Source organism: Perissodus microlepis, chromosome 15 (assembly GCF_051167445.1).
Source record: "Perissodus microlepis isolate ML-2025 ecotype Zambia chromosome 15, ASM5116744v1, whole genome shotgun sequence".
NCBI lineage: Eukaryota > Metazoa > Chordata > Actinopteri > Cichliformes > Cichlidae > Perissodus > Perissodus microlepis.
In genome coordinates, this window is record NC_140475.1 from 30,576,494 (window position 1) to 30,592,940 (window position 16,447).

The following is a 16,447-nucleotide window of genomic DNA, read 5'->3' on the forward strand; positions in this document are numbered from 1 at the left end:
TGTCCATCAAAGCAGGGAATCAGAAGGAGCAGACAGCAGACTTTGTTCAAGGGCCTTCTAATCATTCTTTATTTCACTTCAAATGTTCATAAACAAGTATAGCATTTTATTCATACAGATTTAAAGAAAAAGAATAAATTGTTAATGTTAACTATGCTAGCTAAGCAAAACCTGTCAGTGTTAACTATTACTGCAGGGGGTTTCAGTTGAAGTCATCCTCTCAAACATACCAATAAAGGACGTTCCTGTGGAATATTATCTAAAGTGCTTGTTGATATCAGTTCAATGAGTTACAGAAGGACCATTTAGAAATGTGAAAGACTTTTTCCCCCCCACAGCAGACATCATAGCTTTGCAGATTGAGAAAGAAAACAAAAGACAAAGCATCTTAAGTTTAGCATGACAATAGCAGCAGCCACAACATTGTCAGTATATGGAGAACATTCAAAATTCCTCAAAAGAGAATAGGGATGTACCACCTCATACCCCTTTAATTAAACCATGCAAAATGTTATCTTCACACTATGAAATCATTTCAAGTTACAGACCCTGAAAGAACAGAGGTGGAGGTCACATTTGGTTATTTGTGAGACTTGGGAGCATCTTTACGGAGGACTTTAAATAGAGTAACAAACAATTCTTTCAGGCTAAATGAAGATTTTCTAAATTAGTGAGATGCCATTTAATGTCAGGTTTATGGGTTAAAGTGCACGTTTGAGAGTTACACCATGGAATCCAACTTATGATATGAGGCTCTCTATTCTCTGGAGCATCCAGAGTCATGTGCAATAAGGATGTAACACTATTAACAAGGTAATTGACCTCTCTGGGAGTAGAGTGTAGTTAGCTTCTCTGTACTGTGTTCAGACAGTGATTTCAATAACAGGAGCAAATCTACAACAGACTGGCTGAAAAAGAAAAGAATAAATGTTTCACAGTCCAGACCAAACCCTGACTGAAATGATCTTAAGAGGGCTGTGAGTATATAAATGCCTGTCAACTTCACTTAACTGGGGGAAGAAAAAAAAAAAGTTTGTCAGTATTTTCATATAGAAAATGTTGCCTCCAAAGGTTATTCTGCAAACTATGTAATCATGGTTTGTAGTTTTTCAAGGCCTGTCACAACTTGGAGATTACCTTTCTCAATCACTATACACATCTATACATACAGCAGTTAAATTAAGTAATAAACATGTCACCAGTGAATATATTTTCAAACTTGCTATCAACATGAAATTCTCACCAGATGTCGATAACAAACCCATCCAAAAAAACAAAACAAAAAACAAAAAAAAAAACAAATGACACACATGGTAAATGGACTGTTTGTCATATAGCACTTTTTGACTCTCTCGGAGCGCTCATACTGAAATTTATTTAATACTTTTGACAGCTTAAAGACACCTCCTGTATGGAGAAACTAGTTACAGACTTTGCTCGGGTTTAATTTTGGCCTATTCTTCCACACAAACTGTCTTCAAAAATCCTGAAGTGGGCCCCTTCTGTGAACTCTGAGCCAGGGGCGTAATTTCCAGGGGGGTTAGGAGGGTTATGTCCCCCCAAAAATCAGACCCAACCAGTATAGCCCCCCAATAAAATTATGAATTATCTTGCATAAATAGGCTGTTGATTTTCTTTACTCATTTCAGGTATTACCAGCAAAATAGTTGCATGTTTAATCATCTGGGAATTTACCCAGATTTATTTATTTATTTAGACAGAGATATTGACCCCCCCATTCTAGCAGCTTCATTTTCTTTCTCGAAAGCCAATGTAGTGTTTCTGTGACTGTGTTTGGGATCATTGCCATTGTGGATGGCAGAATGTTTCAGTACATTTTTCCCATTCATCCTGCTTTATAGCCCCACACCATTATGTTACACCTCCAAACCTTGCTGTTGGTATGGTGTTTTCGGTTTGCAGTCCCTTTTGACCTCCAAACATAAATCTTCTTGAGCAAACTTCAACATGCTTTTTCTTCAGTGTTGGAGTTTTGCATGGTGGCTATGCATACAGGTCATGGCATTTGAGTGCATTACTTGCTTTCCTTTGAACAATTGTACCTGTTGACTCCAGGTGTTTCAGCAGCTCTCCACAAGTATTCCTTAGCTTTTGGACAATTCCTTTCACTCCTCTGTCTGAAATCTTGCAGGGAGCATCTGGTCGTGGCAGGTTTATGGTGAAATGATATTATTTTCACTTATGGCCCCAACAGTGCTCACTGAGACCTTCAGTAGTTTAGAAATTCTCCTGTAACCAATGCCATCAGTATATTTAGCAATAATAAGGCTATGATAGTCTTGCGCAACCTCACTGGGTTTTACCAGTCATGAGATGTTTCTTGTGTGACTCCTTGATAATTAGACACCTTTTTATAGGCCATCAGTTGGGACTGAACCAGCTGGTATTAATTTGCACTAGGTGGCAGGATTGCTTTCTAATTACTGATAGATTTTAGCTGGTGTCATGACTGTCCATGCTTTTTTTGCACTTATCTTACCTATCTTCAATACTTTTCCCTGTGTCATTTCTCATTATTATACATAATGTATGGACATCATAATGTATGGACATCAGCAGGGGAGAGGTGGTGCAGCTGGCTTGAGGGGCTGTGCCAGCTGCAGCTCATCAAGCGATCACAACTGTCTGGAACAAGAGTCAACAACAATAAAAGCTATTGAGAAGCACACTGTGTTTGAGTGTTGTGAGTGGTGACTGGGGTTTGTTACCTTCACCCTCCACATCTTCTCAAGCTCTTCTATGAGCCCTTGGTACTTCTCCAGCTTCTCGTGTTCCTTCTTCCTGATGTTGCGGTATTTCGGTATTGCTACCTCTATCACTACGGCCGTCTTCCTCTGCTTGTCCACCACTACTATGTCCAGTTGGTTAGCCATCACCATTTTGTCCATCTGTATCTGGAAGTCCCACAGGATCTTAGCACGGCCATTCTCGACCACACTAGGGGGCGTCCCCCATTTTGATCTCAGGGCTTCCAGGCCATACTCGGCACAGATGTTCCTGTATACTATGCCGGCCACCTGGTTATGGTGTTCCATGTATGCCCTGCCTGCTAGCATCTTGCACCCTGCTGTTATTTGCTGGATTGTCTCAGGGGCATCTTTGTACAGCCTGCACCTGGAGTCTCTATGGCTCTTGTACTTAGAGCTTGTTCATGTGCTGCCATAATTAATGCTATTGTGCTGTCTTTCATTCCAGCTTTGTCCAGCCACTGGTCGGATTTGTCGATGTCAGCCACTTCCTCTATCTGCCAGTGGTGCATTGTGTGCAGCGGCCTGTCTTTCCATGATGGTTCCTACTCTTTCTTGGGTTTCTGCTGCTTGAGGTATTCATTGAGCACACGGTTGGTCGTGGCCATCTTCCTTATGTACTTGTGGATGTTTGTTGTCTCATCCTGGAGTCCGCAGCCTCCTTCCTTACACATATCATACAGTCAGGAGCTTCCTCGTGTTGATGTCAGTGACTTCTATCTCCTCGTTTGGCTAGCATATATATATATATATATATATATATATATATATATATATATATATATATATATATATATATATATATATATATATATATATATATATATATATATATATATATATATATATATATTTTAGTGTGTGTATTGGGTTTCATTTGAGGTTCTTTCAGTGTCAGATGTTGGCAGTGTCCCAGCCCACTAGGACTGGTCAGGCAGGTTTTCCTGAGCAGCTGCTGGCTGTGTCATACACACCTCTGTGTTTGCTGTGGGTTCATTTGAGGCAGACTTGTTGACAATGGAAACAGATGGCTGGCTGTGGCTGAACATCTTCTTTTCCATGGGAATATACTTCCTCGTTAAACATTTCCAAAGCTGTTTCCACACAATGTACATGAGCTCAGTGAAGTTCAGAACAATGCATAGTACTGAAGTGCAACCCATGATGTAGAGGAAGATCTTCTTCTCTGTGGCTTTGGCAATGAAACAGTCCACTGTGTTGGGGCACGGGCTCTGGCTGCACTGCAGCAGCATCGGGACCTCAAAGCCATTATACAGGAAGTAGAAAGCCAGCAGGGAGCCCACCTCAAAGGCTGTCTTGAAGATGAGGCTCACAGTGTAGGTGCAGAAAAGACCTCCATCGATGCGCCCCTTGTCCTGGTACAGTTTTCGCTTGTGTTTAGCCTCTCGGTACTCCCGGTAACCCACATGAAGGGCTACTAGCAGTGAAGGGGTTGACACCATGATGAGCTGCAGAGCCCAGAGACGTACCTGCGAAATAGGGAAGAAGTGGTCGAAGCAGGCGTTCTCACAGCCGGGCTGCTGTGTGTTACAAACAAAATCCTTCTGCTCGTCCTTCCACACCTGCTCAGCTGCTGCCACATACACCAAGATCCTGAAGAGGAAGACCACAGAGAGCCAGATTCGCCCAATTCCAGTGGAGTACTTGTTGACCCCACTGAGGACATTCTCTAGAAAACCCCAGTTCATCTTTGATCTCCTGTCAGGGAACAAACCAATAGTCATGTACAACCAAAGTCATAGGATGTCAACTTAACTTTAAATCACATGCATTATGTATGCAGTTTCCTTGTTTCTTTTCATTTTGCGATATGTATTATATACATACGTTTTTGGACAAGCATAATGTATAAAAATGGCTATAGTTCATGCAATCGTTTTTATTAAAGCTAAAGTCTGTACTTCAGGCATGATTTAGTATAAGATCCACTGTAAAGCTTGCCACACATCAATTCACCAACATTAGAGTAACATTACAGAAACTGTGTCAAAGTACCCATGGATCTAACTGCACTTTGATTTGGACCAAAAGTCACCATCAACCTGACTGAACCCCAAGGGGACATTTTGGACCAACATATTAGTGCTCTACCATCATCCAATAATCAAATGAGAGAGCCTCTGGTTGTCTCTCCTGTACAGTTCCAGACGCATGAAAGATCATTGCAAAGAAGCGCTGAGGCTGAGGCACCTTAGAAAAACATGATTTTTACCGATTAATTGGTCTGATCTCATCTGTATGGGGCTAGATTAATTACAGGAAATTACAAGATCATTTATGGTAAAAACAAATATTTATAATTGATATTAAAATTTTCACCCAACTACTTGTGATACATGATTCTTATATAATAGTAAAAGTAGCTCTGTGATCCACTGAAACTAATTTGCAGTTATTCAAAACTGCACAAAGCTTCCCTACGCCCTTTCCCCCAGCTGGTTATCCAGCCTTAGACACTGGCAGATTCTATACAGGCTACATCAAAGAAGGATTACAAGATATATTGCAACTGACAATTTTTGGGATCACACTTTGTCACAGATGCAATATTCTATTCTGAAACACGAAACAACAAACACACATACATACACATACGTGTGGAAATACAACCAAGTTTCTCTTTCTTGTTTCCGAACCTGCTAAAGTGTTCTCAAAGTCTAATAACATATTCTCAAAGGTCCTTCCACTTTTCTGTAGTGATCCAAAAAAGCTTTTTACCTTTTGAATGCCCCAAAATGTCACGTATGATATACTCTTATGGTACTGTATAACTGTCCAAACACAGAGAGTAACATCACCCACAGACATAGTGAGGAGGTTGTATTTCTGTCATACAGTAAAGACACAGCAGATAGCTTACCGGTGGTGCTGGAGGGCGTTCTTCTCTCTGGTAGCGGATTGTGTCGAGTATCAACTGCGCGTCCTTCACTGCTTACTTGCAGGTAAGAGCTCAGTGCCACACCTTTCCAGGAAGACATAACAGCAGCCTGTGGCTGGCTGGATCACACACTTTTTGTTTTGTTTTCCTACCTGTGAGTGTCTGTGTTTGTGCAGAGATAGACATCATCACCATGGAGCTGTCTAATGTAAATATGTGCTGCCTGTTCAAGCTCATTGTGGGGGGGAAACATGCACCGTTTCAGCTGTGTTGTCTTTCTATCCTCTTCTATCTGGCAGGATGGAAACATGCAACTTTGATGAGAATGCGATCTCCTTACCTGCTGATAAATTAATCATACATCAAACCTAAGGCCTGAGTCTTCAAGCTGCCATTTTCATGCCTCATTTTCATATAAGTTTATTCATATAGCACAAAATCACAACAACAGTTGCCTCAAAGTGCTTTATATTATAAGGTAAAGAGTCTACAATAACCCAGAATTATACAAAGAAACTCCAACTATCAGATAATTTCTGAGGCTTGTTCAAAGGCAAGTGCAAGTGCAGTGGTAAAGATTTCCCTTCCCACTGTTGCCAAGTGAGGGTCAGGAAAAGGCAGCCATCTGCCATGACTAGTTGAGTGAAAGTATTGTTAGCCCCTACTATACTTGGGCACCCAAAACCCAACCAGTGACTCAACTGCATGCCAGCAGTCAGCACCTTGTCACGTGTGAATGTTTTCTACAGCTGTGAGCTTGAACTTTGGGTGACTTTTGTGTTGGTCAGTTGCAGATGTTACAATAACCTGAGCTCAGGGAATAATGATGTTGAATTAAGTGAACAACATTAAGGTCTCTATGTCTTTAGTACTTCCTTTACCACTAGGATCACAGGCGACAGGATGTATCGTAGCTGTTCTCGTCCTTTAGTGCTCTAACAAATGTAGATGTAAATGATTAATAATCACAGTAAACAAGACATGTTGGTGTGCCATCCTGGGAGACCTCAGAATTACTGCAATACTACTGAATACTACATTATTACTCTACTACTTTTAAAAAGTTAATTAAATCAATAAATTAATAATTTTTCTGAATTACTAAACTTCATAATCTTCTTTTTGTTATACTTTTTTCTGGGTAGAAATCACTTAGAAGATGTGATGTAGAATAAATATCTTGAGATCAGAATACTTTGTTAATACCAGAGTAAATGATGTGGTTGCAGTTGCTCCAAGACAGTAACTAACTATGTTAAATTAAATAATACAATATATTCAAAAGTTACAAAATATAACAAACAGCTCTAATTATAAATATCCCAGTATATTACACAAATTAGATACAGGTACAGGTGTCCCACCTATAATGTGAAGCCAGTATATAAAAAATGTTTTTGTCACTATGTAACCTCAGCGACAGTAAAACTCAGTTATGCTGTCTGCAGTCTTTGGTGTTATGTAATTTCCGTGAAAGTGTCCTTGGAAATGTTTTAGAGGAACTTCAGACACTATGTCCAGTCGCATATTTAGATGCCTTGTTTTTGAGAAAATGCAGTGCAGGCTGAAGACGCGTGTAAGAAATTATGCCATTTACCAAAACGTTATATGGCAGAATTAATAATAAATAAACAGCTTACTCAATATGACACAGCAGTTTTGTATATATTACTGTATATATGGCATGTAATATCATCATGCTTTGAGTTCATTCAAAAGTATATATTGATAGTATTTTGCCCATGGCATAACAAAGTAAAGAACATAAAGAACAGCCTAATCTGGCCCTCAGTGTAACATTCATGAAGGCCTCTCTTAAATCATATGTTTGTGGTGGCAGTCCTATGAGGCCCACATATCTCTGGAAAGAATCTGTTCTTCATGGATTCAGAAACACAAGCCTAAATTTTGATATTTTTTTTTTAAGTATTTTAAAATATATAATTAACAAAAGAAACAGCTCATGCCAATGCTTACACGTATCAATATTATCTTGAGACAAAAATGAAAATTATTTGAATTTATAAAACAAAACAAAAAGCCTTCCGCCTGGTCTCACACCTCTGTGTTTCTGTAACATAAATAACGAGTGACTGATCTGACTTGAAATTAATAAGTACGAGCTTTTTTTTTAAAATACTTTCTCTTTATTGATTTTCATCTTATTTTACATACAGAACTAAAGAGGGCAAGGGAAACTAACACATTCACATATGTTCACATATTCCAAACTACACATCGCCTTGTTTTACTTACACATATTACATATTACACAGGTGTATGTTCCATTCAAACAAAATCGCGGCTACTCCTCTGCATCACACAGGTATCAGTTTCTAGTCTTTTAACGTATAACGATCCCATCTTTTCCAAAGTCTCTGTCCTTTCTCCAGCGAGTACGAGCTTTGAAGAAAACTGTCCGTGACTCGCTCTGCTCTGTGGTTGTGAATCCAATATGGCAGACAGCGGGATGTCCTGCTTTCTGATTGGCTGATCTCCACTCCTGTTCCTTCCGCCCCATCCTCCTTCGCTTATAAGTGCGAGTTTCGCAGCTAAATTCGGAGCGCAGGAGGTTGCGTACAAGTAGTTAAAATATAGTAAATTCTGAATTACAAGTTTGCAGTTTTCATTTGTGTAAATACAACTCTTATTATGACAGCCACACAGATACTTCCGGTCACGTGTTTTCTTTGCCTGGACTTTATTTATGAACATCAGCATAAACACAAATACACTAAAGAACGCACTCAAGAAACATATGTCCACAAGGTTGAGCATTAAACATCAGAGCCTCCCTTTCAGTCTCTGTTTCCTGAATGCGTCCTGCACATGTTTTTCCCGCTCACACCCACAGAGAGCGCTGTGACTGGAAAAGCGCTACACTTGTTTTCCTGGCTGTCTTTGACTTTCAATATGGCTGCGCTTAGCTAGCTTAAGTGGTTTGAGTGTACTGTACTCTGTTTTTGTGTGTGTAGAAGTGTAGGCCATGGCGGACAAAGAGGCTGGAGCAGGGGTGGAGAGTCACGGTGAAAAAGGGTTCAGGACACCTGGGCTGAGGAGCGTACAGACCACCACGCTGTTCCGGGCCGTGAACCCCGAGCTCTTCATTAAGCCCGTGAGACTGACTGACACACACACACACACACACAGAGAGAGAGAGAGAGCTGCAGGCCAATGAGTTGTTATTAACCTTGGAACGTGAACTAGCTCTTCTCCTCTAAGTGACACGGACTGTGTCCGGCCTGCTGCACTGCGGGGGGGGGGGGGGCACAGTGTGATGTGTAGGACCAACTTGGTGGTGAGAGAGGCTGGAGTTGTGGATCGATGCTTTGTTTCTATTATTTAAGCTCAGTTTGGAGCCTCTGATTAGTTTTAAATACATAATTTTGTTTTTATTCATAAAAAAAACCCCTCAAACATCCACTGCGAAAAATGTCCTAAGATTTTTTTTGTTGACAGGCACATTCAGAGTCCAAGTATCCATTAAACCCAGTTTCAATACAATTTTAAAATGTGTTGAGAATTTGACAAATTGACTATAATTAAAGTATATTTGTTTATAGTACATCTGTATATTTGCTCTCTGTATAGCAATATAGAAAATCTGTATACTTATCCTATTTGGACATAAGGTAGGAATAGTTATGTACAGATTATCTGTATATAATCTGCTCTTTGGTCACTCGTTACCCTGTGTTTATACATGCGTAATGACAATAAAGTTGAATCCTAATCCATCTCTTAAACCATGACACTACTCTCCCTTACAGAAGCTCTCTTCATAGTATAAAGTATTGGTACTGGTATCAGCAGTATTGGCCCAGTATTTTCAAGGTATCAATACCAACAATTGCAGTACTATACTACTGTAATAAAGGGTTCTCCTGTTGTTTCTCTACCAGCAGTATGAACTGCAGCCCTCACACAAAGCATGGACTGGAGCGCGCTCAGTAACATCTCTATTTCACTTTGCAGAATAAACCCGTGATGGCCTTTGGACTGCTGAGCATCACGCTATGTGTGGGTTACTTGGGCTACCTGCACGCAATGAAGGAAAATGACCAGCAGCTGTATGAGGCCATTGACAGCGAAGGAGAGAGAACCATGAGGAGGAAATCATCCAAGTGGGACTGATAGCACAGTCTTCATCACTGAGTGTGTCTGTGTGGTGACATCACATTTACTGGACTGAAACAAGGACACCTGTGTGTGTGTGTGTACATTAAAGTGTGTTATACATACATCTGCTAGTCTTTGTCCATTCTGTGCATATATATGCATTTCCTCATTGCCTCAAATATTTTTTTGCAACCACATCTAATTGCCCCCTGGTGGCCATTAGAAAGACTGCAGGTTTAATGCATTACCATGTGCTACAACAATATATAGTATACATAGCAAACACATCACATGAATCATTTCGTTTTATTGAACATTATGGAAAAACTGGATAAATACCCCAAATTACAAATGACACTTCGGAATTTCAGCCGTTTCCCTATTATTAATATATTATACTTGTGAAAAGGGGCATTTAAATCCATTGATTTGTATAAAAAGAGCAAAGAGAGCTCGAGTTCATATTTATATTCTGTGAAAGAGCACTGAGCTTGAAAGGCATTAAGAGAGAATTTCAGCCACATTGAAACTGAATGAGATCAACCTTTACAGGAAGTATAATGGCACTTTTCTACATTTAATGTGTTCCAATGCACGCAGTGCCATCTACCAGTGCACGTGGATTTTACATGAGGATAAGATTTGTGGGTCTGTCAGTAAATCGACAAGATTATATTTGAAGAATATATTAGCAGCTCCCAGCCAGCTTTGACCTACGATGCGTGTAATTGAAGCAGCTCTTTTGGTAGAACAGTGTCACATGTTGGTAAACTGCAAATGCTGAGAACAGCACCCTGATCCATCCTCCTGCTCAGATTTCTGAAGGTTTTTTTCCAGGTGTGGTCTGATATACAGCAGACTAACGAGCCACGTCTCACGGCTTTCAGTTCTCTTGGCAAACTCTTGAAATGGTGCATGTTTTATCGCCTTATAATTCCTGTTTCTCTTCAAAGTCAGCATGTGTTTATGGATTTCCAGAAGACTACATGGCTCAAACATGAAGAGTGCTCATGAGACAGCGAGACGTGATGCCATTCTGTGGATGAAATGCGCCGCAGTAAAAGTCCTGACGTGTGTGAAGCCAGGATCATGGGCAGACATCAGCTGGCTCTCTCCTCCTGTGGGCAAACAAAGGCACAATTAAAACAGCGTCTCTTTGTGCATTTTAACGTTTAACAAACTGGTTGAGGTAGCACCTTGATGACGTCAGCCAGCTTCTGCAGTGCCTTTTCATATTGGCCTTCCATGCTCCTCAGGTTCTCCGGTTTAACCACCTGCTTCTGAATCCCAGGGCTTCCTGCTTTCACCACCATCTGCAGGAAGTTTTTCTCCTGTGTGCAGCCACAAACACCATGAAACAACCCGCACCTTTGCTACTTTCATCTCATCATCTCAAAGATCGTTATGTACCTGCACTCTGAGCAGAAAGGTAAAGGCCAGGCCTGTTTTTCCCGCTCTCGCTGTTCTTCCAACTCTGAGGACAGACACAGGGTCAGAGCACGTCAATGAGGGCAACAGTGAAGAATTACTCACAGTCTGATGGGCCTCACCTGTGAATGTATGTTCTGATGTACTGCGGTGCATCATAGTTAACCACACATTTGACCCCACTGATGTCGATGCCTCTGGCCACCGCGTCTGTGCTGATCAACCTTCCAAAAGACAGTTTAAATCTGATATATCACATCTAAACATGGACTTGGTCGGTGAGCACAGATCTCAAAGCCAATTTAGAAAAAGCGCCTGGTCAGCAGTTCCTTTCTGCATGGAGCCAAGATTTTCTTCATGACGTGGCCCAAAGGCACGCACATTAGGCTAACTGAGTGTGAGCTTGCCAACTTTGTGACCAACGCTTGCCACCAGGAAGGACTTCTATATCATATGCTTCCTGCCCACTGGCACACTTAAAACCACATTCTGGATCTGAAAAATGCCTTCAAACTTTTGGGGACCTGGATTTTGGTCCCCATAAAGATATGAATACACACTCACAGTTGGATTTTTCCCTGTTCAAATTCCTTCAGGGTCTTCTTCCTGTCACCTGGGGAGAGTTGAGAGGAGAACTCGGCAGCCTGGACTCCACCAAAGAGCTGCAGCAGCAGGTGAAGCCTGAGGAGGAGGGAGGTGGAATCAGCACAAGAAGCCTTCAGTCATGTGATTTCAGGAGCTCTCCTACCTGTGCGCAGTCTCTCTGGAATTGGTGAAACAGAGGACTGGGTGGAGCTTCATGCGCAGGATGAAGTGGAGGAGTAGGAGTGGCTTACTGCTCATGGTGCAGGGAACGTAGTACTCCTAAAACACAAAGCCACATCAGTCTGTACAAATCAAATTCTGGTTTAGTTCCACTCCCTGCTAAAGGTCAAAAGGGCAGCCCTCACCGTCAGACCCTGGGGGAAGTTGAAGCGGTCATGCCCATGGGTTGGTGAGGCTGCAGCGCTGTCGGCGTGGCCGTAGGTGGAGCTGAAGAGTCGGGGCTGGTGAAGGCCCAGCTGCTGCAGTTTCTCTGGGTTCTGTGTGAGTGTGGCGGAGAACAGCAGCTTCTGCAGCGGCGTCTGAGGTGGAGACAGACTACAAGGACAAGGCGGTCAGCTGAGCACCGACCTGGAACCTAAGTCCTGGCTGCAGAATTGGAGTTTTCTGTTATGGTTAACACCACCGTGTCTGGTGAGCACACTGACTCTTTTTTATTTAAAAACTTCTGCATCATTCTTTTCAGTTATTTTCTCATTTTGACATATGTATCAACACAAGTGACCTTAAAATCCCACAAAAACATTAACATAACACTATGAAAACATTCCCAGCTGCCTTTTTATTACTTAACTGTAACCTTTAAGCTTTTCTTCTGCTGGCCTGAGTTTGTGGCCAAGAATGAGACTGACATCATCTCAATCACCCCACAGTAGATAACACACACACACACCTGGCTGATGTGATGCACGCTGCTTCTGTCCTTCTGAACACCGACCCGGGTTCAGCTCTAGATCGGTACACTGCTCCCATCACCTGACTGAGCCAGGACTGGTGCATGCTGTCGATCATCCTGTCCGCCTCATCGATCACCTGAGCAAGTAGCAGACACACACTGACGAGTGAACTCACTACTGCAGCTCGACAGATTTCAACAGCACTCACCAGAAATCGCAGATGTTCCAAACATAAGCCTGAATTCTTGGTCATGTGGTCAATGAGTCGTCCTGGAGTGGCCACAACAATGTCTGCTAGACTACGCCTCATGTTCCACCTGCACGGACATGACATAGATGCTGAGCTCAGCCTTTTCCCCACTGCACATGTGCACCGAGGACTCTGACAGGAGATGTGCCGCTGTGTTTCTGTGAAGCTTTGTTAGAGCCAGCTCGATTTCTCACCTGTGTTCTGACAGTGATGCCTGTTCTGCAGCAAAGGACTTCTGACCTGCCAGCATCACCACTTTGAGCGTGGTTCCCTCGGCATACGATGCAAACACCCTGTGAACCTGCACAGGCAAAAATATGAGCTGAGTTTTGGGCTCTGTGGAGCACTGCTGGGACGCAGACAGCTTGAAAAGGGTCTCACCTGCTGGGCGAGCTCTTTGGTCGGCAACACGGCTAGAGCCCGGACTTCACACACCACCCTGTCCATCAGCACCTGATCACAGAAAACACCCTCTTCTTATTTACACAACTTGTACATTCACCCAAGCGCTGTTTCTAAGTGTTTCCGATCTAACATTCAGACACATTCATACTCTGACAGATGCATCGATGGGGTGGGTTTCCAAGGATACAGACTGGAGCAGACTGGGATCAAACCACCACCTACTAACCACCGGTTAGTAAGTAACCTCCTCTACCACCTGAGCTACAGGTGTAGCAGAGACATGGCTCTCACCTGTATGATGGGGATGACAAATGACAGAGTCTTGCCGCTGCCTGTTGGTGCAGACACACAGATGTCTCTGGGCTTATAGCCCCCTCGCCCAATCAGCAGGCCCTGCTGGGCGCTCTCCAGGATGGCTGGGATCACCTCGGCCTGCACTGTGGAGGAACATTAAGTCTCAGGTTAAGTGTGTGTGTGAGTGAGAGCTGACACATGGTTGTGGAGACCTGTGGAAGTCAAGACAATTTTCAGTAATACTGCAAACTACTGTACAAAGAGCCTCCTTGGCATGGCTCCAGTTGAATCAAAGTCTGTGCTCTAACACATTTACTAGCCTCACCTGGAAAGAAGTGCTGGATTCCATTACTGTGCAGGTTTTTCAGGAGCTGAGCACATAGCCCTGGGACATCAGAGATGGAGATTAGGTTGTTTTTAATGTCTGTGTGAATGACGTGAGGCTCAGCAAGCCACTGGGGCAGAACTCTGTCCACCTGTGAAAAGAATGCAGGGTGAGGGAAAGTAAAAAGCCCTGTGGCGCTGCGAGTAATCGTGCTTCTCTTTACCTTTGGGACAGGTTTGCTCTCAAATCCTCCTACGAGTGTGAACCCAGGCAGAGTGTCTGTGGTAGATTCAGGCGAAATATCTGCAACCCAGACATTTAGATGTAAGCACACCGACCATCTGCAGAGACTACAGCATGAACTAGGTTCTTTTTATCCTCACGCAACTTTTTACTGGCTTGATCGTCACAGAAAAAGTCTATTGTCAAAAGTCGTGGATTACTTGTCTGCACACTGCCCATCTCTGCTCCGACCAGCCGGCTGGCGCGTTTGTGGCGCTCCAAACACGTGTTGCACAGCATAGCAACACGTTATTTTTGACCAGGAAATAAAAAGCAGGATATATACCATATGGCCAAAGGCAGTCCCTTGTCTGTCTTTATATTTTTGGTAATATAGTGTATTTTACAGAATATGTACCAAATGTGTGATAAGCTGATAATACCCCAGGCTCTTAGACAGGCAGAATGAAAGATTAACTCAATGTCTTCATACCTACATCACATGAGAGCATCGATAATTAAAAGAACCACCTGACTTGATCTCCTCCTGGTGTTGTATATTTGTCTCTTCAACAGGCTCCACACTACATGAAGCTACTGTTTCTGAGTGCCTCTTCTTGTGCTGCTGAGGCTCTAGTCCACCATCTACGTCAGCCTTTCTTTTCTTTTGGGAATCCACCTGCTCTGCTGGGTGTTCATGGAGGTGGTCTCTCTGCTTAGCTGAATGGCGTTTCTGCTTTTCTTTAGCCTTCTTCTGCAGTTTAGCCAGTAATGCCTTTGACAGAGTCTCTTTTGACACACTCCCATCTTCCTCCTCTCCCAGATACCTGAGAGTAACACACATCCACAGTCACAGGTTGACAGTTTTTGGTCAGTTTAGAAACATGCAACATTCAAGTTATTAAAGCCTCCCCCCCCCAAGAACATTATACAAAGCTAAAGAAATGCGGCAAACAGAGGAACGCAGCAGCAGAAAGAACAGCTACTGTCATCTTCCTGCATTGTTCAGATGGTCAGCATCCTGGAGATCCGGGATGACCATTCTAGGGATTTTCTCTCTGCGTCACGTTATACGGTCTGGGTTCAAAGCAGTCTGAGCTCAGCGTACTTAATGTGACCATTCAGCACTGGAACACCTGATATATGACAGGACACCGGTGTTCCAGATTAACTGGTAGACTTTTAAGGAGCCGCTACTAACAAACCGACTAATAAGCACTGAATACTTCATCTATTAAGTTTGTGAGGTTACCTTAAACAGTACACGATTGTCCCAGATGACTACAGTTACACATATATGATATCCAAACTCACTACGTCATCATTACAGATGATTTTCAAATTGAATTCATTTCCAGAGAAACGACAGAGGCAGACAATGCTAACGGGATGTGATGTTACAACACTAGTCTAATATTAATGTGTAATATTTGTTCAAGACGTATTTCTTTGTTATGGAAAACAACATTAAACTCATCATGAACAATAGGAGTGGGGATTTCTGGAACTTTGTGTATATCATTTGGCACTTCTTACCGATGTAGACTGAACGTAAACACGCAATAACATTTCATTTAGGTTAAAGGTTTATGTGCAAGACGCAGCTGCCTCGTGCATGGGAATATCACCAGGTAAACTCGAGACAGTTTTTAATATTTTATTGTTCAAGAGCAATAAGACTGACGGAGTGTGTTTCAGGTAACCTCACAAATGTCACAGATGAAATACTCAGTGTTTATTTGCTGGCTTAAATGCATGTGTGGCAGACTTGCATTCCTTAAATGCAAGTCTGCCACACATGTGTTTGACCGTCACCAGTTATTTGGCGACACCAGTTAAATCTGGAACACCGAAAGCTTCCACAGGCCAGTTTTATTTACTCCATCAAAGCGAGACAGAGTTATAAAGTGGGCTGTGACAATGTTCACATCTGTCTGGATATGTCCGTAAAGTGGCACACATCTGGATAAAAACTTTGTAAATGAAATATAAGATCTGAAACTAGCAAAGCAGACCTACCTATTCACGAGAAACAGAGACATGTTAGCAGCAGAACAACGCGAACTTTATCAGATCTCCCATCCAAGGGTTTCCAAACGTGACAATCCCTGCATCCACCGAACCCAAAACACCTCCACTCTCTCGCGTGGTTCTGCACAAGGTGCAATTTGATGACGCCACCAAGGCCGGGCGCACATGCTTGTCGTCAGTCGGGCACGTCAATGTTGGTTTTATGTT

General features: G+C 42.5%; 3 protein-coding genes across 4 annotated transcripts; 1 reads left to right on the top strand and 2 right to left on the bottom strand.

Annotated features, from left to right (window-relative positions):
- Positions 1–3,635: 3,635 nt before the first annotated feature.
- On the bottom strand, positions 3,636–5,718 carry gjb7 (gap junction protein beta 7). The gene is made up of 2 exons (XM_084952947.1): positions 5,650–5,718; positions 3,636–4,487 (listed from the first exon to the last, which is right to left on the bottom strand). The coding sequence occupies exon 2, from the start codon at positions 4,475–4,477 to the stop codon at positions 3,689–3,691; it is 789 nt and encodes a 262-aa protein (XP_084809073.1). The 5' UTR covers positions 4,478–4,487; positions 5,650–5,718; the 3' UTR covers positions 3,636–3,688.
- A 2,797-nt stretch (positions 5,719–8,515) lies between these two features.
- smim8 (small integral membrane protein 8) lies at positions 8,516–9,908 on the top strand. The gene is made up of 2 exons (XM_084953130.1): positions 8,516–8,782; positions 9,643–9,908. The coding sequence occupies exons 1-2, from the start codon at positions 8,654–8,656 to the stop codon at positions 9,799–9,801; spliced, it is 288 nt and encodes a 95-aa protein (XP_084809256.1). The 5' UTR covers positions 8,516–8,653; the 3' UTR covers positions 9,802–9,908.
- Positions 9,909–10,073: 165 nt separating this feature from the next.
- Positions 10,074–16,401, bottom strand: ddx51 (DEAD (Asp-Glu-Ala-Asp) box polypeptide 51). Of its 2 annotated transcripts, XM_084953129.1 has the most exons (16): positions 16,229–16,400; positions 14,741–15,036; positions 14,211–14,290; positions 13,988–14,138; positions 13,660–13,805; positions 13,345–13,416; positions 13,158–13,264; positions 12,922–13,030; positions 12,710–12,849; positions 12,165–12,354; positions 11,963–12,078; positions 11,779–11,895; positions 11,337–11,438; positions 11,197–11,260; positions 10,983–11,117; positions 10,074–10,904 (listed from the first exon to the last, which is right to left on the bottom strand). In XM_084953129.1, the coding sequence occupies exons 1-16, from the start codon at positions 16,249–16,251 to the stop codon at positions 10,887–10,889; spliced, it is 1,866 nt and encodes a 621-aa protein (XP_084809255.1). In that variant the 5' UTR covers positions 16,252–16,400; the 3' UTR covers positions 10,074–10,886. The 2 variants fall into 2 exon arrangements, with proteins under 2 accessions (XP_084809255.1, XP_084809254.1); XM_084953128.1 differs by having other exon boundaries at positions 12,710–13,030; positions 16,229–16,401.
- Positions 16,402–16,447: the final 46 nt, after the last annotated feature.